The 23299-nt window shown below is 46.3% G+C and overlaps 1 protein-coding gene across 1 annotated transcript in view; it reads right to left on the bottom strand.

The window, feature by feature from the left end:
- Positions 1 to 13455: 13455 nt before the first annotated feature.
- Positions 13456 to 23299, bottom strand: part of GABRR2 (gamma-aminobutyric acid type A receptor subunit rho2) — a 43361-nt gene continuing 33517 nt past the window's right edge. The window contains exons 7-9 of the mRNA XM_040599040.1: positions 23059 to 23211; positions 20799 to 20995; positions 13456 to 17795 (exon numbers count right to left, since the gene is read on the bottom strand). Coding sequence (XP_040454974.1) covers positions 17487 to 17795; positions 20799 to 20995; positions 23059 to 23211 — 659 coding nt within the window. The 3' untranslated portion in view covers positions 13456 to 17486. The remainder of the gene's footprint in view (positions 17796 to 20798; positions 20996 to 23058; positions 23212 to 23299) is intronic.

Genomic DNA, 23299 nt, shown 5'->3' with positions numbered 1-23299 from the left:
GTAAGGAAGAACAATTCACATCTCTATTAAAGGTAGGGATCCTCTGCTTGACCAGCACAGTCAGATCTCTATCCTCAGCCACTTACAACTGATGAGCCCATCGGTACTTAGGAACTGTGTATCTGACAGTCCAAACTTTGTGCAGGTTCTCCAGGTACACAAATTTCATCAGCAACAGCAGATCTTTCACCTGATGTCGCACACTATTAGCAGAAGAGCATGGCTGTATAACGGAACTCATCTGGGCTCTTAGTAGACCTCAACATGGTGCAAATGGCAAGAGGGGTTTGATGAAATACTGTGTGGCAAAGCCCCAGGGCTGGATGGCAGGGTCTGTTTCTGCTTACAGTGGGGTGTCTCTAGGCAAGGGTGATGTGTACAGTGCTATCCATCCCTTGTGGGTGCTACAGCAGGGTGATCCTTCTGGTGCTGGGCAGCTTGCTCACAGTCAGGAGGTGCCCCTTTGCCCAGCTTAGCCTTTTATGCTCTTAGTGTTACCTCCATGGAGGCTGCTGAGATGTCTCAGGGATTCTGCTGAGCTACCAAGTCATGACCTTTAGTCCTGTCATTTCCCAAGCTGCGTGTCCACAAGCAGCTGTTAACTGTCAAGCCTTAGTGGCATCACAGGGTTGTGTTTGGAACAGAGCTTTTGTTAATTTTGGTCTTTATATCATTTAAAATTTTTTATTAGTGTCATTTTGATGTTCCTTTTGCAGCACAAATTAATATTGATCTCCTGAGATTTTACTGAAGAATTAGATAGGCTTTGATTTCACATCCTTTGATTCACACAAGCAACGGGGCTTGGATGTGAAACCATCAGTCTTGGTACCTGATTCCTTGCTATGCCAAGAAATTGTTTGGGAGCCAGACTTCTTACTAACACAATCACTGTCTAGAGCTGAGGTATTTATCCTGTGCCATGGTTTTAATTTCTCCCTTTGGTTTGCAAGAATATTTGAATCTTTATACAAGTATGAACTGATCCTTAGGAAAAAGTCTTTTTTGAATGTTTGAATTCTTTTCTGATGAGTGTACAGTGAGGAACAGGCTTGTTTTCCTGCATGATCTACTAAAAAAGTCTTGATGGTACTTTATGCCTGGGACACCCAACTTAGACCAGGCTTCTCAGGGGCCCGTAGAGTTGAATTTTGGAGACCTCCAAGGGTGAAGTTCTCACAGCCTCTCTGAGCAGCTTTCTTCTTGTACCCTGCTGCAGCTTGTGACTATTGCCACTTGCCTTTTGCTGAGCATCACTGAGAACAGGTCTATGACTCTCAGAAAACCTTAAAGCCTCCTGAATGTGCTGTCAACATTGCTGGGTGAAGCAGTGCTTCCTGTGCTGACCTGCGAGAGGTGATTTAGCAGGGGACATCCAGCTCAGCAAGGTCAGAGGTGCCTTGACCTGCCATGAGCAGAAGCTGCACAGGAAAAATAGAATGCCAGGTGTTGAAAAGAAAGGCGTACATCACTGGGGTTGCAATGTGGTAGGTGAGCTGCGTCACAGAAAAAGACAGTTCTTTTTTGTAACATCCTCACGTGGTTTCACTGTTGTTTCTTTTCCCTTTCAAACCAGGTCAATGCCAGCTATGTGAATCCATGCACATCCCACTAAAGCAGTCATGTGCAAAGGCCATTGAAAAGAGCCACTGAAGTGTATGAGCAAGCATGAGGTGCAGCACTGGGGGGACTGGGGCACAAAAGGTCCATCAGAAAGATCTCAGCAGCTCACTGAGGGGGAACAGATAGAAAAGGCAGTGTTTATCTTTCATGGTTCTAATTCCAGATGAATTCCAGAGAAAATTGGATGTACACCAGCAAGCACACCAACAGAGTGGTAGAGTTTAAAACAGATACACACACAAAAGGGGAAAGCCTCAACAAAAGTAGAAACATAATTTAGTACAGGTTTTTCTATGACCATTTTGGGTTCTCACATCATTCCTTCCTTCACATTTGTCCTCTTCACCCTCTCACAGCTAGCACCTCACCTTCTCAATTCAGCCTCTTGCTCTCATTTCATTGCACATTCAAGACAAGATACGCAGAAGTGAATGAGCCGCAGCAGCAGCAGGTCAAGGCAGCCCTGAGCAGCCGCCTGTCCCTCAGGATATGCATCTGCATCCTGGCTGCCCCACTTATGCCACCAGAGCTGTTTTCTTGTGTCCCACCTGGGACTGGCCTTGGGGACCTTTTGAGATGAGAAAGGATGGGAGTTGAGCCTTACACCCAACACTGAAGTCTGTGGCTGTTCCTGTAACTGCAGCCAGGGGATTGCCTGCAATTTTTATTTCCATTGGGGTGCAGGGACATAGAGGATAAGGAAGAGAAAGGGTAAATTTTTGTTATTGTCCATTCTCTTTTTCTTGTGCTTTTCCATCTAGAATACCAGCTTGATACTTTTTCTTGGCCAAAGTCTCAAGCTATGCAACAGGCAGCTGCACTGGGAAGCAGTGCTAACCCAGGCTGGCTTTCCGCCTCTTGGAGTGCAATGTGAGCAGTGGTGCAGGCAGTGGCAAGGGAAGGAGTGGGGGCAGCAGGGCATGCAGGTGGGCATTGCTTGGGACTGTGGTGTAAGCAGTCACACAGGCAGGCAGCAGCAGTGCAGACAGGCAGCAGCAGTGCCAGGCAGGTAGCAGTGCCAGGCAGGCAGGCAGCAGCGAAGGCAGCAGCAGTGCAGGCAGGCAGCAGCAGCACAGGCAGCAGCAGCGCAGGCAGCAGCAGGCAGCAGCAGCAGCAGGCGGCAGCAGCAGCAGGCAGGCAGCAGCAGCACAGGCAGCAGCAGTGCAGGCAGCAGCAGGCAGCAGCAGCAGCAGGCAGCAGCAGCAGCAGGCAGGCAGCAGCGCAGGCAGCAGCAGCGCAGGCAGCAGCAGCAGCGCAGGCAGCAGCAGCGCAGGCAGCAGCACAGGCAGCAGCAGCACAGGCAGCAGCAGCGCAGGCAGCAGCAGGCAGCAGCAGGCAGCAGCAGCGCAGGCAGCAGCAGCGCAGGCAGCAGCAGCACAGGCAGCAGCGCAGGCAGCAGCACAGGCAGCAGCAGCGCAGGCAGCAGCAGCGCAGGCAGCAGCGCAGGCAGCAGCAGCGCAGGCAGGCTCCCACCTGCTGGGGACAAGCAGCTCCACAGCTACTTTTCCCGGCTGCCGGGCAAGAGGGTTCGCGGCGCCTGGCTGGGATGTCCGCACTGTGCAGCCCCAGCAGCATCGCCCAGGGGCCAGGGTGGGTCCGGGAAGAGGTCCCGGGGGGGGGGGGGGGGGGGGGGGGGGAGTGGGATGGGGGAGGGGATGTTGTGGAGCAACTTGAGGCTGCTTGTTTGTTGGTCACCCTGAGCAAGCCATGGAGGAGTGGAAAGGGAAGGAGGAATAAAAACCATACGAAAAACTCTTTCCAAGGGGAAAAATCATTTTTACATGAAAAAAACACATGACCAGGAGACTCTGTTTAGTGTATGTGTTGCTTTTGAGGGTCTCACTCATGCAATTTGATATATCGGGGAGTTCACCCCAGCATGAAAAGGGACTGTAAGCAGAGGCGTATTTATACCTGGAAGGCAACACCACCTTTCTGGTGCCCTCTGGGGAAGGAAGAGGACTGGGGAGGCCCCTCACGGCCAGTGAAACTGCCCAGGGTGGGGGACGCGTGAAAAAAATCCAGGTTGCTACAGTCCACAGCTGCCCTAATGCGTGTGTAACTGGAGACTTTGGGGAGCTGGCTGAGCAGCTTCTGCAAGTAGTAGAACTCACCCAAAGTTGCAAAATCCCAAAATAAAATACATCTATCTTTTCTTCCCCCTCCCTTTTCAAAAGGCATCACTCTCTAATTATGAAAAGCCGCCCAGCATTAGTGATTTTGTTTATGGCTTTGGTCTGAATGGCAGTTTCAAATGAACTCTCAGGCACTTGAAAATGGGCTCTGATTTCTTAGGCCAAATCCTTTCCCCTCCTTCTCTGGCAAAAGTGAATTTGTTATCAGAGGCTTGATGCTAATTGCATTTGAATGGTTTATCTTTAAAGGAAAATAATGTAATTATTTCAGAGAGAAATCCAGGGCAGAGCTAATAGAAGGGGAAGCAGTGGTTTGAGATGCTCTGGGCAAGGACCCAAAAAGCAGACTGTGAGCATGTGTAGTTGCAAGTTTATGGCTTTGCAGCACAGCGTGCTGATGTCAGCCCAGAAATAGTCCAGGAAAAGCAGAAATCTCCTCTGGAAATTCAGCCCATGGTATGTAGGAACATGATGGCTCAGTTTTGTGCTGCATATATAAAGCATAACATGCCTGGGAAAACAACATATCCTTGCCAAAAGAAAGAATATTCTGAGATCAGGCTGGTTTTGATTTTAACAGGAGAGAAAGTTGTTATTTCATGAAGGAAAATGGAAACACAGCATGATTACACTCATCCATGGATTATAAACCTGCAATCACTGTAGGAAATGGCACTGCACGTTTTTTCCAGACGTGGGCACTTTCAAGGTGTAAAGGAGAGACTTGGGGTGTCTGATTGGGTTGCTGAGCATACCCACCGCTGTGAGGGAGTACCGCTTTATGGCCATACTCCGCTCCTCTGGGCGTAGAGAGATGTGGACAAATTGCTCCATGTGCCCGTGAGTTCCCAACAGACGGACATTATCATCGGTGGCCAGTGCATGGTGTACTAGACTACCACCCAGAGCCGAGCTCTGCGAACACTGCTTCTCCAACACTGGAAAAAAAACCCAAAACAGAGCAGAAAAAGACCCCAGAATCATCTTCTCTCTATTAAAATATTTCTGCAAGCTTTTCAAAGTTTCGTTTTGTTCACTTTCTTCATTCCTCTAGCTTATTCTAATAGTAAGACAGCAAGGAAATGAAATAAACCCATAAAAACTACAAAGCAAACATTTCTAAAGCAGTGCGTTTCCAGACAAGAAGTGTCGGTAAATGTTTTTTTAAGACTTGATCCTTTTAAAACCCCAAAGCCCCAAATCATATTGTGATTTCTGCAATACGTTGTCTGTTCTTTTTTGTCTTTCCCTAGTGCCAGAGCAAATAAAAAATATGGTTGGTATTAATTTGTACATGCTTCTTGCACGTGGCTTCTGCAGCTCCTTGGAAGAGCTCATCTCTCCATTTGGCATTAAAGGCATTGTCCAGTGCGCCGGCGCCGAAACAGCCATTAACCATCTCCGGGCTGGCATCCCTTTAACCGTAACTTCTTTCACAGGCCAGACAAAGTATCAGAAAACATTCAGCATTTCTGAGAGATGATCAAGATGATCTAACGGGGCTGTGCCATCTCTGATGTCAATAATCAAATGTTTTCATTTCATTGCTCACTTTTTATTGGTGTCCGTAAGTTTTCTGTTGGTTATAAATGTGGCCTGTAATTTTCATTACAGCACATGCAGGGTTGCCCATGGGTAAAAAGAAGTTGGATTTTGCTTTGTGCTGGGAAGTATAAAGCTGCTCATGCACTTCACTGGTAAAAAACAGCGTGTCAAAAAGGCTCAGAGAAGAGGCAACGACCATCTTCTCTAGAGGCTCACATCAGTACCCAGCCCTCATCGCTTGCATGGCAGCCTACTAAGAAGCCTCGTTTGCACACCCTGGTACCATCAGCTGACAGCCCTTTGGTGGTCAGGGACTCCTGGAGATGTCTTCCCTGGGCGGCGTTAGCCTGGGCAGCAGCACCATGGTGGTTTTTTTCGCCTTTCTCTGCCACAGTGGCTAGTTTGAGCTGTGGAGCAGTTTTGGGGTGCGGCTGGCCAGGCTGTTGCATTGGCAGCATGATCCCTCAGCATCGGTGCTCCTGCCCTTCCATCCCTGGGACCTGGGGTGATGGGAAGCCCTTAGGGGCAACATCATGCTCCCCGATAGGAGCACAGGGATTTGCCAGGTCCCCTTAACACAATTGGCAAAAACTCTAAGGAATCACTTAAACAGAAGGTTGCAGAATTCAGCCTCGCTCACACAGCCTGTGTGCCTCGCTCCGGTTGCACCAATTAGCTGCAAAGTCAGTCACCTGATACATCTCTTTTGAAGTCTTTGCCTATGACAGTATCTCTGCCGCCAGCCTTTCTCCTTGTTTGAAGTTCTTTGCCTGCACAGAACTTACTTGTTCACACACTTCTTAGAGATTTAATCTGCTTTCTGCAGCTTGGTATCATTGCAGAAAAGCAAGGTGAAACGGAAAGGAGATGAAAGAAAACCCCAGCATCTGAGGCAACCCATTTTACCTGCTGGGGACCCACGCTGCTCAGGAGATGAGAGCCTCATTTGCCTTCTATTCACATGTCGCAGCTTGTGGGGCTTTTCCTGCTTTATGTACATATATTTTGTGTAAGTCAATACACCATAAAAAATAAAATGCTCAAGCAAAATGAAACTATTCTTGCTTTAAGCCATAATTGTAAAATTTCTTCCAAATTTCCTATGAGATCATCAGTAATCAGTAGGAAGATTCCTATCAGATCGTGAGTAAAATGAAATGTAGTAAAAAACCAGTCCTTACAAGTACAAATCACTTTTCTGTATGTGAACTGGTTTTATTATATCCATATCCTTAGGTCACAGGATAACTAGCGATTTTTCTTCTTCAGTGGTTGAATAATTATTGACATTATTTATGGATGTTGCCAGTGGATTTGGCTTTCTAGTGAGTTTTGGCTTTGATCTCGTGGCTTTGGGAGAATATCTCAGACCTCTGTGGGGGTGAGGGCAGGTGCCTCTAAGCCCCCCCCGCAAGGGTGACACTGGCACAGCCTGGAGAGGTGGTGTCACCTGCCCAAGAACCAGCTCCTAAAGCCTCATCTCAAGGAATGTCTTAAGGGAGGGAAAGTGACCGAGCCAGTGTGAAATGCATTGCTTTCTTGCAAGCAGAAATAAAGGTTCCAGGAGTCTCCTAATGGCTGCAAGGGTAAAAGCCTGTGTATGTGTGTGTGTCCACCATGACACTGGCTTCTGGGATCCTGGTGGCTGCATGGTGCCCTGCCAAAATCCCTGCTGCTTAAGCTGGGTTTGAACTCCTGTTTTTCACAGCCAGTTTCCTTGTGGCTGCTGAAAGGTGAGGGCTGCATACCCCAGCCCAACACAGCTGCACCTCTGCTCCTCGCACCTTTCTGGGGCGATTCTGTGTCACCCAGCACGCCCCGACACCCATCGGCCAGCCTCAGACACCCGTGGGGGTGGCCAGGGAGCTGGCATCATCCCACCAGATGTGAGAGCCCTGGCATGCCTGGGGCTGCATGAGGCCATCTCCTGCATCCCTGGGGCACGCGGTCTGCACGGTGCCCCCCTCCCGCCTCACACTGCCTCCTTCGGCACAGCCGCATCACCAGGCTGCGCTGCAACGTATTGTACTCTTTAGGAAACAAGCTCAGTGCTCCTGGAATTAGGATCTGAATGACGCTGGCTGAATCATAACCTTTAAAAAATAACAGATTTTTGGGGTTTTTTTCCCTTGGTCTATTTTTCCCGCAGTAGAAGAAAGCCGGATTTAAAGGTCTGCCGTGGGTGGATGATTGCAACCCTTGATCCCTGGCCAGAAGAATTACATTACATAATGAGTTTTTTTCTTCATTAGGAATTAATCTGTGCAAACCAACTGTCAACTGCTGGTAACAACCGTTTATTAACATGCTGCCCTCCCCAGACTAGGGGCATTTAACTGACTTATTACATTAGATGTAATATGAAAATGCACTTATCCATAACCCAGGCGTGCACGGGGCCTGGCTTTCCGCCTGCCTGCCCACACATGTGCTGGCGCGGGGGAGCGGGAGCAGCCGTGCAGGGAAGGGCAGGGGCTCAGTCCTCCTGCCTCTCCACTGCCCTGCTGCAGGAGGTGGCCTCAGCCCATCCGAGCCTCCCTGTTGGAGAGTCGAGCCGGTAAAAGAGACCCATCCTGTGAAAGTCCTGCTTTGCCTTGTACCGGGGATATTATCCACCACCATGGCAGGAACGAAAGGTTGCAGTGATGCAGAAGGCATGGAAAAGCACTTCTATGTATTTATGGAATGCGTGGGTATGTTTTGTGGTTAAGTCAGGAGAAGGGTTTATTCTGCCCAGTAGAATTTATGTAAATGTTCAAAACTAGGCACTTCTGGGCTGCCAGGTAACCTCAGCAGGTGTTGTGGAAAGGATGGGGCTGTCGTTCACAGATAAGTTATCACCTGTTTGCAGTATAATGCGACATTTAATAAAATCGCTGAAACACATATATGCAAAAAAAAAACAATCATCAAATTCCAACCTCAAGCCATGCTGCTTCTTCTGCAGAAGGAAACGGTAGGAGCGAGCAGGGCTTGTACAGCTTGGTGCAGAAAGGCTGCTGTGAGGCTTTTCTGTAAAGAAACGGGGGCTTCAAGGAGGGTCACAGACAGTGGAGATCACCAAAGGAGCGAAGAGCAGAGGAAACCTGATAGATACCTGCACAAACTTAGGTACATAACCCTCCCTCGTATCCACTGCAGGCAGCACAGGGCGTGAGAGACCCAAGTTACCGCAAGGGACATTCAGCCAGGCTACAAGTAAACACTTTCTGATTTTAAGGCTGGTTAACCACTGGTATAAACTGCCCAGGGAAGCTATGGGACTGCAGGGTTTGAAGAGCAGGCTGCACCAGCATCTGTCAGAAATTAAGTGCTGTCAATGCTGCCTCTGGGCGCGGGAGCTGGCTGGCCTCCTCGCAGCCCCACCAGCCCCACTGTGCCTGACTGCTGGGGCAGCACCGGCGTGGCGGCCTGGGCCTAGGCAGGGGGACGGGCCCCAGGGGTACGGTTCCTTGGCCGGCAAGGTGTCGGTGCAGGAACCGGGCTGAGCCGCGCTGCACCAGAGCCCTGCCACACACCGAGCCCTTGTGCCACATGTGCCTGCTCTGCCCAAGCACCCAGGGACCAAGATCAGCAGCTTCACCCTCTCCAGCCTTTCCATTTCTAGAAAAACATTTCTCAGCCTCTTTCCCTCTTCTGTGGTTGCCATCAGCTTGTTTTGGTGTGATGTCTGATGTCTTCTCGCAACCTTATGAGGAGCAGAAACAAGGATTAGGGTAGACACCAGAAGATGGCTGGAGGGGTTGGCAGCAAGTGCCTGTTGGCAGCAAGTGCCTGTGGATTCTTCGTGTGCAGGACCTGCTCTAATGACAGCAGAAGGCAGGGAGGCTGGGCTGAGATATGGGCAAGGTGCTCAAGGTGTTGAGGCACATCCAGGTTCACAGAGGCAGCTGGGAAATGGTACCAGGAGCAGCTCAACATCACAGGGCTGAGCAGAACTTGACAGCCAGTTGGGTGGATGAGCCTGAAGGCTCATGAGAAATGAACACCAAGGCATTCAGCCCCATACGGACTAAACCAGGGACCAGGGGCATGCCTTGGAGCTGCCATGAGGCTTTGGGGCAGGCTCCGTTCTGTAGAGGAATGAAGCTGGGCTAATTATCATTGATAACATACAGCTGTGGGCTGGCTTCAGGGGCGGTGGGTTGGCCGATGTAGACAAGGTGCAGCTGTGGCTGGTTCTGTGAAGAGGTTGGGCAGCCACGGAAGAGAGAGAAGCAGAGGGAGCGTGCCCTGGATGAGGAGAGACAAGGAGAAGGCAGCAGAGGGACTGGCATGAAGAGTGTGCTGGTATGTGATGGCAAAGGGCCTTGTTGTAGCTGGTGGTTCGGAGAGTGCTGCGACACCGCACTGGGAACGGACATGCCTGGAACTACCTGTGAGCATTTTAGGGCTTAGGTGGCAGCCCAACAGCATGGGATGGAGAGACTGAGGAATGAAACCCTGGTTCTAAAGTGCTTCCTGGGTGGCTACTCCAGTCCTGGGCGCACTGGTGTGTCCTCCTGCGGGCTGCCTGCTGGTGCTGCACCTGCCAGCCAGCTGGGCCAGGTCTGTCACAGCTGCGTGCCATGCATCTGCACCGCGTTGCTTGGTACCTGAAGTGAGGGTAAACCTTCTTTCCAAAGCTGCTTCCTTCTCTGTGAAGTCAAACAGCTTTGGGAGGGTTTTTTTTGCACTTTTGGTGGTTTTTTTTGGTTCCAGGCAGGTACCTCCTCCCAATTAAAGTGCTTCAAGTAATGGGTTTATTGGACTTATATGGTAAGGAAGTGATCTTACAGGCAGAGTTTGTACTTGCAAAACAGCCTGGATGGTTTCATCCCTTGGCAGAGCACCAGCACAAAGGTGGTTTGCACTGGAGCTGTTAGTCACTTATTTTCATGGCTTTTGTCACCAGCTGAGGCGTGGGAACAATATTGACATGCTGTAATGCTTATATCAGTTGCTGGAGGACTAAGGAAGAGAAAGCACGAATGTTACAGCTGTGATTAAAGAAAAGCTGGAGAAGCAAGGAGCAGCTAATGGCTTGGTAAAATACTGCCTTTGGCACAGTCACAAGAATACTTACTTTCATTTGTGGGGGTACTTTTTTCATTTACTTGCCTCTTTCCCCTTCCCTACTGTTTTCTCCTTTTTTAAGGAACCCATGTTCGGCTAAGCACTGCGTGGCTGGGCCTGCACAAGGGTGGGCAGGAGATGGGGAGAGCCCTTCTGTGGGAGACTGAGCTTGGGGAAGGGCAGGCTGATGGGCAGATCTGCTCCTGGGCAGCATCACTGCTGGGTGCCATCACCACCAGGCAGCATCACTGCTGGGTGCCATCACCACCAGGCAGCATCACTGCTGGGTGCCATCACCACCAGGCAGCATCACTGCTGGGTGCCATCACCACCAGGCAGCATCACTGCTGGGTACCATCACCACCAGGCAGCATGGCTGCCGGGCACCAGGCATTCCCGTGCATGTTAGTGAGGTAAAGAATGAGACCCACAGAGCTCCTACCCCAGCCCTACTCCATGTGAGCAGCAGTGAGAGCTCTGGGCAACTCAGTGAGTGACATTTCCATTTAGCAGCTCACTTCAAAACTGAGTTGCAGAGTTTTCATGTCCTCTGCCATTTAGGACACAGAGTGTCCCAGAGCCCGGGACACATCTTTGATCCCATGTAATCAGCTGGGCCTCCTATTTCGATCCTTCCATTTGCTTTCTGTGCCATACACCAGCGCCTCTCCAAACCAGCCCTTTGAAGCAAGAGCTCCTCTTCCTCCTCTCCTGGGCCACCACTGGGGTGAAAGGGAGGTCTGATGTGACAGGAATCTGACGGGAAAATCCTGCAAACAGGCACCACGTCTGCAGACCAGGGCACCAGCCTCCCTCATGGACGTGACACACATGGAGAGCCTCCACGCCCCCAGCCCCAGAGAAGGAGAAAGATTTCCTTCAGCGTGCCATCCCGGGGCCAGACCAGAGCCATTTGAGGCAGGTGGACACTGACCCCACAAAGAAAGGGTATCACAGAGACATAGAATGTTGGACCAAGCCCTGAGGAAACATCCTTTGTCACCTTCTCCCGAGTAGCAGTTTGCATCCTTGTCACCATCGTGGCTGGGTGATGGTTAGGGTGACAACCATCTGAGATGGTGAGTGTCTCCAGCTCTTGCCCGAGCAAGGAGTTTCCTTTTCCTCCCCGCACAACCTTACGAAGTACTCCTCAGCACAGCACCCAAGCACCTAAAATATGTGTTAGATACCATCTGGAGCAGATGATATGGTCTTTCTCTTGCCCAGCTCCTCCAGGAGTGTCTTGTCTCCAGGCCTAACACTGAATAACTCTGCCTTTCCTCTTTCCTCTGGCAGCTCTTCTGAAACTCTAGATGAAAAGAGCAGTATTTTTACTTGGAGGCTGCTGCAATTAAAATCTGTGCGCAGCACTGAAGATTTCCCAACTGTACCTATAAAAATGTGGTCATTTCCACCTTTGTAAGAAAGGTTTAAAAATTCATGGTTAAAATGAATTTGGACCCTAATAAAAATCCATAAAAATGGAAAGAGCCAGGAGGCTAGAGAGTTTTACAGCTCTAATGTTCTGTCCCATTTCCCAAAATATATTTGTTCAAGTAATTCAAACTGTCATTACAATTAACTTCTCCTTTCATTTCCCTCTCTGAATTCCCTCTAAGCTAAACACACAATTTTCTTCTATAAATCTGCGTGACAAGTAGAGCAGTAAAATCTTCCCCCCACCCCCGTCACTTACATGCATTTTGCACGGATGGAGTTGCCAGGAACTTTTCCTAAGCTAATATCTATGGTTCCAAGTGCGCACATCCACACTCAGAGACCCCTAAAAGACTTGTGGGAGAAGTCCAGTTTGGGCAACTGGCCAAGATGAGTCTTACGCATTTTCTCCAAGGCAGGAAATCTTAAAAATCAGGTGTGAAATTATCTCCTAAGGGCTTTGCTGCTTGCTCCAAGGAGCAGGCAATGCAGGGCTGTCCCGGTCACCAGGTCCCTTGCAGAGGGAGGTCTGCCTTTTGTGGCGTGCCGGTGATGCAGCTCCCATCTCTCCAGTGCTGGTGGGACGAGCTGGGAAGTGGGGGCACACCTGGGGGCTGTGCATGCCACTCGGCGTTGGCATGGAGGGGCCTCTGCCGGGTGTTTCTCTGCCCAGGGCCGCTGCAGGCGTGCGGCTGCCCCGTGAAAACCTGGCTAAAGGCCAGCTAATGACACACATGGCCAGAACCAAACCCAAACCTCTAGCCAGAACGGCCATATCACCTGCACTGCACCACCCCTCATGACTGCCCCATGGCTGGTGGGGATCCCACCACTTCTGGCAGAGGATTGCTTTTTCCTGCCCAAATCGAGGAGTGCCGCACAGGGGTGTGTGATGCCCAGGCACCCAGTGCCTTGGGAAAGCTGAGTCCTCTGATCCTCGCCTCCACAGTGGGCTCTGCACAGCCTGGCGGTCACCTCTGCGCTGCCACGAGAGCCCGACGCTGAGAGCAGCGCCTTGCCCCCTGCTTGTGCACAAATCCCCTCCCCACCCCTCCTTGCTTCATCTGAAATGGTAATTCCTCTGACCAGGAAAGTAATGACCCTGATACGTTATTTCAAATATCATTTTTGCAAAGGAATTAATCAGCTTAGTGTGAGACAGGATTACATTTTAATTTTAATAGTGCTAAAGTCTTGCTGTTTTTTAAATACATTTTTCTGTTCTTTAAATTTCGGCAGGGCAGCATCTCAGCTAGATAGTACCTTGCTGTAATCTCTCCATTGTGGAAATCTGACAGACAATAGCCATTATTCAGTGGTGGGGAATCAGCCTCGCCTGTGCGCATCCCTTTAGTCCCATTGTCTGCATTAGGGATAATGGCTGAGATTGGGCAGCCAGGACCTCACAGCAGCTTTATCTTCCATGGGTAAGCGTGGAGACAATCTTTTCAAAGGCACAAAGGAGGAATTAAATGACAAGTTTTCATTTATAGTCAAATGGAGATAGAGATATATATACACACCTGCCATTTGGGGTTTTGAAAATGTGCCCTTAAATGTAAAGTAATTATTAAAATTTCTTCAGTTGTGGGCTGCAGTTTTCGCAAGAGGTCTCTGTAGCTTATAGCTGTAATTAATGGCTCAGTTTTCCCAAGGAGCTTTGCATACTTCAAAGTACTTGTGTGCCTTCCACTACATTTCTTCCACCTTTTGAGATGTTTTTTTATTTAAAATCAATTACAAATGAGGTATTTATTCAAATCCTTTACCCCCGAGCATTAGCTCACTGATAAGGGATCTCAAAACAGAATTAAAATCACATTTTAAAGTTCACGCCACCAAATGGACTCTTTTTCCAGTCTTTCCATCCATCATTTTATTACCAGGTTTGATTACAGCAATCAGCACAGTACTTACTGTACATCAAGTTTAACATCAGTCTTTCTTGCAAACTCCTCAACACTTCCTTTTTCAGAAGGAAAATGTGAAAGAACCTATAATTTTTGCCAATACCTCATTTCTTGGCCCTTGGCTTGCAATAAGAGCCTTTTTCAGTTCAACATAAGTTTTCTGGGAATAATAAATGGCGATTTACATACGATATATTACAATTTCACATATGTACACTATTTAACATAGGTACATGACCCAGCGTCTTTGTTTGTTATATGCTACCTGCATAGACATTATATGTATGTGTACGTATATTTATATAGAGTTACTTTCTTTCAAAAACACGATTTGGGTTAGAAGTAAGTCAAAGTACAATGGAGCCAGATGCAGAATGAGCAAGGCTAACATTTTCTTTCTTTGCCATTGGAGCAGGTTACTCAGAGAAGGCATATTCATCAAGTGGCTTCGTTTGCCCAGATCTCTTGTATACTTCTGAAAATCCTGTCCTTTGGTAGGTTAATTGTCCAGATGCTCAGTGCTTCACAGAATTGGGTTGTATCCATCAAACAGTATTCAGAGCCTAGCTTCAGGCACTGTTTCTCAAAACAGTGAATCTTGTGACTAGAAGTTAGTGCTCATGGTGTCTCTTGTAATCCAGGGGAGATGAAAGGTAAAATACATTGTCAATACCACACTTTAGATATTTGTTCTAGCTTCTGGCCTAGCTGCTTTCCCCTTAATAAGCAGAAAAATACAATTCATACACCTCCTGAAGGAGATGTCTTTGTTTTATTTGCATCTATATTTTTCATCTAATTTTTTAATGAATAAGTTTAAGTGGTGCCTAAAATAAACATTCATTTGTTTTTTTCCTTTAATGGAAAAAGACCCTTCTTGATGGTTTTATAGGCTGTATAATTATGTCTGGTAGAAATAGACATCGATCTATCAGTTATGTACACATGCATATAAAATAACAGTAAGGTAGCCTCTCCAAAATATGTTTATTAGCTAACATTTGGACTACAGGCTGTGCTAGTACAGAGATGATAGGATCTAAAGTTCTGTCTTTGTCGCCACATAACTTCTGAGGGAACAGGAGGTATGATAAAAACAAATGGCAAAGTAAAGCACTAGGATGTCTCTTTTTTTGTATGCCAGGAGGCATTATTCGCTGACAGTGCGTGCTCACTTTTTGGCTGTTGGGCTACATTTATCTCTGGTTTAATATCATTATAATGTGGGGGAGTTATCTGGCTTAATATCATTATAAGGCAGGGGAGATACCCGCTTTCTTCCAGCTGGACCGATTCAGGGGACACGTTTGAAGAACTCACTGGTAACTACGACAAAAACCTTTGGATTGAGTGACCTTCTCAGAAATCATAACCGTGCCCCAAACACATGCTAGCTAAGCAAGTTAAGCCCTTCAGCACCTCTGAGGTAGGTAAATGTCATTGCTCCCCACTTTCCAGGTGGAGAGATGAGGCACTGACAGGTTAAATGGCACATGCCATGGGTAATGCAGAAAGACTGGCAAAACAGGGAGCACAGGAACCGAGTTTCTCACTCCCCACACTGGTGACTTCATGGTGCAGTGCTGCTGCCTTCCCCCAGCAAAGGTCCCTTCGCTGTGCTGCCCTGCTGCCAGCAGTGGCACTGGTTCCAGTCTTACACTCAAAACTGAAGAACGCGCACTCTTACGTCCAGGCTTCAACCTCTCAAAAGATGAGTGGGAAATTTCCTTAATATTTTTGCATCTTTATTGTAGTGATCTCCATCTGTCAATGTGAGAAGTGTCCCGATTTCAGCTCCAAGAAGAGCTATGTGTGGTAAACGCACTGACCTGGTGCCTCAGGAAAGAAGTGGCAGGCTGGGATGCAGGGCAGTCCTTCCTTTCAGATACTCTCCTTCCATGGCTCCTCTTCTTGCCAGTAATTTCAGGGCTTTTTTCACTGTTCTTACTTCTATGAAAGAACAGAACTCCATTCGTGTCAGTTATTAACGTGGCTGATGAAAGGAGAACACAGTTGTTCATTTTAGTTTCTGTCATCATTTTTGTTTCCAGTAAATCAGTGCAACCATCAGGGTGACTCAGGAAGCAATTTCTGAGGCACAAGGGAAAACCTGGGTATTGTTGACAGCCTGGAGTTGACACTTCCCTGCCATCTTCTACATCCCTTGAGATTTAGGACATAAGAATTACTGCTACAGTAAGCAGAAAATTTCACACACCAAAAAATAGTTATGTTTTTATTAGTATTTTTGTTTGCTTTTTCTTTATTTTTGTGATTTATCTGGATCTTCATGGCCCAACCCCAGACAGATGTATAGCAATCTTATCATTGAGTCAGCTTCTAACCTCAGTCTTGGGTCTTCATGATTCAGGCTCTGCCCACCCTGCTGAGTTGCAGCTTGGTAAACAAATATTTTGATGAACACAACCTCTACCACAGCCAAAAAGTCACCGTGTTTTCTAAAAATAAGAAGCACACAAACCTGTACATCATTGTCTTGTTGCTATCATGTTTCTACATTTGGGTTTTGCTGCCAGTGTTGTTAGCAAAGGAAAAGGAGATATCACGGGATAAAAATTGAAATGCCAAGCACAGAAGCATGTTACAATGCTCTCCAGCAGTTTCAAAGAGCTTACATCGACCTTGGAGCCCACAGGATTATTCACTAATCTCTGACATGCCTGTGCTTCTGCAGAGAGATGTTCTGGCAGACACCTCTCCCTCTTGATCCAAAGCAGCTGAACAGAAGAACAACATGTTGACTGGGAGAGGCACATTGGGATATACAGCTTCTCTGTGGGCTTCAGTTTCCTCACAGGGCTGAGGAAAATACATGAAAGCCACCAGTGCTGCCTCCAACACTGTTTTCTGCTTCTGGAGAGAGAAAGTGATGATCCCCGTGACACTGCCCACTCACCATGTGCTGACCGTACATGCTACACGTCAGCTTCCCCTCTCGGCGGGCAGGTGCCACATATCACGTGCTGTGCTCATTACAGGGAGAACACATGTCTACACCTCCCTGTTTTCATTACCCATATACCCTGGGAGCCATCTTCTGTGAGTCTGTGGACTTCTTTGCTCTGCTTCGTCATCACTCCTTGCTTCTAATCTGGAAAAAAAATGACCACCGACTCAAACATACCATCAGCACGTAACCAGCCCTGTTGACCCTGGCCAGCCGACTGTCCTAAGGGTATGGATGAAGGTCCTATCCAGAGAAAGCAGAATTTGGACCCTAAAAGGAGGTCTTTTTCATAAACCAATGGAACAAAACATGAAGTTCATATGTCAAAGAAAAATAAAATTATTTTCTCAAAAGCAGAGATTTTGAAAAGGAAAGGCCTCATTCAGTTCCCTTACAGGAGATGCACTGTCCAGACCTCCCCTTGCAAGCTGCAGTAGTCTAATCCCTGACAGCCCACATGAGCACTGTCTCCGGCTGTCCATCGCACGGCGGGCCACCAGCATGGCTAGCCCCAAATGAACATACAGCACCTTTTGGGTGAACGGTGAGCACATATTTTCAAGTATGAGAAAAGACGTGTCTTAATGGAAGTGGGAACTGGGATGTGGGTTGGAAAGCAACCAGAACAGCAGGTACCTCCATGATGCCTGCGCATGAAGTTGCCCACTGGAGGATGTGCCCTGCCCTTTACCCTCCAAAGAAGCAATAAAATAATCAGTTTTCTGGCTTTGCATCCAGGTTAGGATGAAAAAGAACCAACAAAAGAGAGTTTTGTAAATGTCTTCTGCTTCAGTCACTGCTGAGCCAGCATGCTTAGCTAAAGACAGACCAATATATCAAATTAAAAAATATAAAGGTGCCTGGAAATATTAATCTTGAGTATTTATCAATTGCATGAGTGTTCTGGATAATGCGCAAGCCCACATGGCCCTTCAAGCCTCTCTTCCTTGATGAATTAGATTCATTGCTCATAGCTAAGTGCACAACCATCTTTTCTTGTTTTTCTTCCTCTGGGACCATCTGGTTTCTTGTATATCCTGCCAGGCTGTTGGCATCAGATTCACTGTAGTTTCCATCCAGCATCATAGTTTTCGAATGAGGTATTCCACACATACATGGAAACTAGGAACATAAACAAGAAATATAGCTGAACGCTGGAAGAACACATTAGCAACAGAAATGATGCCTTTCTATTAACAGACAGCTTGTAAACAGTGGAGCTTGAGATTTTAGTTGAGATACTGTAAGTTTCTCTTTTTTTTTTTCTTTTTTTTCATGCTTGTGTTCCAAAAAGAAGAGGTGTGGTTACACTGCTTGGACGAGCAGCTTCAGAAAAGATTAGAAAAATGCTTTAGCGGACATAAAAACTAACCAAAAGGTTTTCTTAGCGATCACTGTTCAGCCTTGCTGTCTTGAGGCTCCTTATTTTGCAGTCTTTGTGTTTATAAATATTCAAGGACAAGATACAGTTTTATCTCTGGAAATGGCTTATCTAGTACACATTATAGAAAAAGAGGGGCCAAGTTAGTTCTGGTTTCACAGATACACATGTTTTCTTTGTAAATCTGATTTTAAACCAAGGAGAGGACCAGCTAAAAGCCTGATGTAAAATCCCAGCTCTGTTGAAGTTAATGTCAAATCTTGCATTGACTTCAGCAGCACCACCAGGAATTCCACAAGTCTAAAAAAACCAACGAATACAGGTAGAATTTTGAATAGCAAATACTGTCTTCTCTTGTTTAAAATCTGCAGGGTTTCTGTTCCAGAAATATGGATTATGTATTTGTATGCTATGAAAATGGACTCCAAAACCTCCTTTCTGCTAGGTGTTCCTGACTGACTCCCCACAGACTGCTTTCCTTATCCAAAAATACTTTGCTCCCAGTTCCCTCCTCCACCAGCTTTCTTGTGTGGGTTTTCCAAGGACTTGTTTGCAAGGATAAGTTCAGCTAAAAATAATTAAGTGTATATACACAGAAATGTATATATCCTGAATAGATATATAAATATATGTGCATGTAAATAAATTTATATATACCTGAATATGTAATATTCAGGATGCCACTGGAAAACTCTGCACTCAAGGCTTTTCTTCAAATTATTTAACCAACAGATCACATTGCTTACTGAAAACCTGAAAATCAACTTAAGAATTGTTTTCTGTGCTCTAGTTATAACAAAATGATAACAAAATCAGCAGATTGTGTGCAGAAAAACATGACAAGTTTGTAGCCCGTTTGCTCTACTTGTTAGACTTATCACTCCAGGAGGTTTTTGGAGCACTCCATGTACAAGTTTTAGAAACTAAGGTTTTAGTTTAGATACTCCATGCCTTGGTCCCAGGCACATTTCATTTCTTAATGTAGACATAACATAGGGCTCTTCTCTCGGCAGCCTAACATATTCATATTAGGATTTTCTTGGTCTTTCACAGGGGAGCAGCAATGACTAACAAGATCTACATTTACAGTGAGAAATGTCTCTTCTGCTTCTTCAAGAGCACTCATCTACATTTTGCCACAATCCCCTCAAATAATGCTGCTTGTTATCTCTGTTCCCATTACCGCTACTGAGGATTAATATTGTCACATGCTGAAGACTGCCTGGAATATTTTACCTTGTGCAGTAAAAAGGCATTTGCTGAATATAGAATTCAATGCACAAGACTCAATAAAGGGCAGATTTGTGGCATAAATAACAAGCTATGCCATCACTGGATGGGGAAAACATTCCTGAAAACTTAGCTAAACAGCAACAAACCCTCTCAAGTTCATTTCATGCCTCCAACACAGTTAAAGACAAGAGGGGGGAGGGGGGGGCTTTCAAAAAAACCAAACAACACCCCACCCCCCAAAAAAACCAGACCAAGTTTATTCTAGGCAAGTCGAACCTAGCAAAGATGATTTTTGTTCTTTCCCGTGTACTGTCAAGAAGCCATCTTCTTCCGACACGGGAAGTGTGAGCAGGGCTGACTAAAAGGCCACTGATCACTGCTCACCTGCAGGGTAAGGCACCCTTGACTCACTGTGCTTGCGCAGAGCATCTCTACCTTGTGTGGCAGAGAATTTCTGAGTCCTGGGTGGGGACTAGGATGGGGGCACAGATAAATCCAAGATACTCAGGACCTGTTCAAGTTGTTTTCCAGAATCACACTGTTGTTGAAAAGGCCTTGGAGAGAGGTAAAGATTCATCACAGGAGTCTGTTGAATTAATTCCCATCACTTTTTAAAATGTATCTAACTAAATTTTTGATGACATGTCAACTTGGAAAGGTACTGGGCTGATAGGTGGTCTACCCTGTACTTCAAGGAAGTCATAGGAAGAAGCGCAAGGGGAAGACCAAGTAGGTGACCAGTGTTGCCTGTGTACTGAAGTGGGCAGTTCCTAATAGGGAGAAAGAAGCTGTAAAATACAGTGATGTTCTGGGTATACAGGGACTGAAAAAATTTGGTCCCAATCCTTAGTGTTAAGAAGGTAATGGTGTTTTGTTTAATTACAAAGAAGGGCTCACAGGTATGTAGGATAGATAATTCAGGCTGGAAAGGACCTCAGGTCTCCAGTCCTATCTCCTGCTCACATCAGGGCCAGGCTGCTCAGGGCTGTATCTGGTCAGGTCTCAAAAAACTCCAAGGATGCAGGATAAGACCTTTCATAGCACATTAAAAAGTTCAAGCATGAACTTGGTTGACTGTTTGTGTTTGATAAGGGCGAACAACTCCACTATTACATCCATTGACTCCAGTTTCCAGAGTAAAGCTGACTGTAGTGGGAGGAAATGAATTTGCTCTGAATAACACCTTTAGTGTAAAAATACAGCAATCGTGGCAGCTGCAATGAAGTATCCGATTTGATACATTCCCTTCTCATCCCCACACAGTTCCATGTTGCAGCCCTCCTCAGTTCAGATCACACTCTTCTCTGGTGTTTCTGTGAAGACCCATGAGACCAACTCCTGTTTTTCTGGTGCTAGCAATTCAGCCCGAGGTGGAGTGGTCTAAACATATCTAATTATGCACACATAGATGCCAGTGTTTTTCCCATTTATAGACACAAGACAGTCAATATGACGACCAGATCAGCTGTAAGAAACAAAGGAACACACGGATAAACAAAAGTTTTTCTCACCTTGTCCCGCAGTTTCCTCTCCTTCCGCTCTTGCACCGTAGTCAGGTAATTCACAGCCGCGTATTCCAGCACTGAGAGGAAGACAAACACAAAACTGACCCACAGGTAAATGTCCACTGCTTTGATATAGGAAACGCGAGGCATGGAGGCGTTCACCCCAGTGATGATCGTGGACATGGTTAGCACGGTGGTGATCCCTGAAAAGGACCAAGAGAAATAAATGTTATTGACTGATACAGTCCATAAGGCTTTTGTCTCGAGAAAAACAGAAATTGTGCTCCACGTGGTGCTCTAAAAGATGTTAGATATGAAATAAATTTGTTGTAAGTATCTCTCCTGCCTATGCAGAACTGTTCCACTGCCTGCACTTCTGTGTGCATGATGGGTTTAGCATTGAGGACCAACGGAGCAGCCATCATTTTTCTAGGAATAGCATGTAACTCGCTCCTTTACATCTAGGGTTTAAACACACTGCTTAGGGTCAGGTCTGCTAAAACCAGTGGTGACAAGGACTCCTGTCTCCCAGCTGTACCAATCTGTGTTACAGGCACTGCCAGAAAATAACCTAGTATTGACTTTTGGTTACAGCTAAAGAGGATTTTATCTGAATTGTTGATCCTAAAAGGAATGTGTTATAATGATAAAATGTTTTGCATGAAACCATGCGAAAAAAAAAGCATTGTGTTTTTACCTGTAGGAATATTTGTCTGTAAGTTCAAGTGTGGGAATCAAAAAGTTTTGAATAACAACCATTGTATTTTATATATATATAGATGTGTGCATGTGCATGTGTTTATAAGCATATATGTATGTATTTATGTTTATATACATATATATGTATGTGATTATGTGTATATATATATACACACACACACATAAGTGTATGTGTGTGTATATATATAGACAGAGATAGACAACATCCTGCAACATAGTATAGAGTTTTGATCATCATGTAGAAAAGAATATTTACAAGTTCCCAAAGCCACTTAAACAGAGAATACAAAGCCAAAAAGCATTCATGGCTACTTCAGCCATTTCAAAACAGTCACCACTGTAAACACAGCTACTGTTGTTCACTTTTCATTGGGATCGAATTCTTTTTTAAATAAAATCCACTGAATACATTTCTTTCAGTAGAGCAGACTCTCAGCTGCCTCTTCTCATGTGTTTGTTGCAATGCCTATCCCTCTGAGTCAGAGTTGTGGGCTAAAATACTGTTTTTATGCTTTCAGTATCGGAAGCCTTACATATTAACATTCAGAGATTTTTCCCATTACGTTTTTGCCTTCCTCTAACCTCTGCATGGAGTGATAAACAAATCAGCTTCTTTTCTGCTCTGCTGAAAGAGAGCCCTGACATAGACAAAGCTCCTCCTGATGGGTTTTAGATGTCCGAAGAGGCAGATCAGTGTGCACAGGATTTTCGAAGCCATTCCTTCTTTGCTTTCCCACTCCTTCAAATGAGAGACGTCCCTAGCCCAGAAACATTGGACCCTCAGTGCGATGCCCCCTGGGAGAGGAGAAACCCAACCTCTGCCTCACCTTGGGGCTGGTGGCCTCTCATCCTCGGCACTGCAAGTGTCAGAGGAAAGCCATGTTCCCTTCACTGCCCTGCTGTTGCCTGAGGCCTGATGTTACAGAGATGCCCTGAGTGTCCCCAGGGGCACATTACTGCAGATGCTTGTAAGACTAGATCTCTCGCTGCCTTTCTTTCCCAACTTTGTCAGGATGTGCCACACTGATGCCCTCCAGGCAGCCTGGAGAAAACCACCAGCCACAGCACTGATGCTGGATGGTTGAGGAGACATGTACCTGGACCGGGACACCTACTGTTGCAGCTGGGACACGGCAGCATCCTGCTCGTTAAAATTAAACAGAAGCCTTTAACTCCCTGTAGGTGCCTAAACTGTGAAACTACCCTCACCAATGGCAACATGTGTCTCAGAACTGCAGGACTGGACAACAGGGGAAAATCTTGATTCATTGAATCATAGATACTGAAACCTCTCTTCTCTGTCCAATTTTATTTTAAAAACCACATCTCTTTCTGTCCTGAGCTAAGTATAGATCAGGAAGATTCCTTAGTGATAAGGGACTTAAGGCAAACTGCAATTTTTTACATTATATTAATCATCAGATAAAAAAAAACACATTTGTTTGCCCAATATTTTTAACCATCAAAATGAACAGTTCCCTTTCCTGCCAAAACTTCGACATTCAAAGATTTTCACACATTCATGGCTTTTTGCAGTTGTTCTCACCCAAAGAGACTCTGGCAGGAACTGCTCGGCGATCGATCCAGAAGGACACCCAGGACAACATGACCATGAGGGTGGCGGGGAAGTAGGTTTGGAGCAAGAAGAAGAAGATGTGTCGGCGTAAAGTGAAGTTTATGTAGAGGCGATTGTACCAACCTTAGAGAGAGAAGGAAAGCCAGAATCAGTGAGAACAGCCTGGATGGTAGATCTTTCTTTTGATCTTTTATTTCTAAAGCGTAGTGAA

Source organism: Falco naumanni, chromosome 6 (genome assembly GCF_017639655.2).
Source record: "Falco naumanni isolate bFalNau1 chromosome 6, bFalNau1.pat, whole genome shotgun sequence".
NCBI classification, from domain to species: domain Eukaryota; kingdom Metazoa; phylum Chordata; class Aves; order Falconiformes; family Falconidae; genus Falco; species Falco naumanni.
The sequence above is the reverse complement of the archived record's forward strand: the minus strand, read 5'-3'. Positions and strand labels throughout refer to the sequence as shown.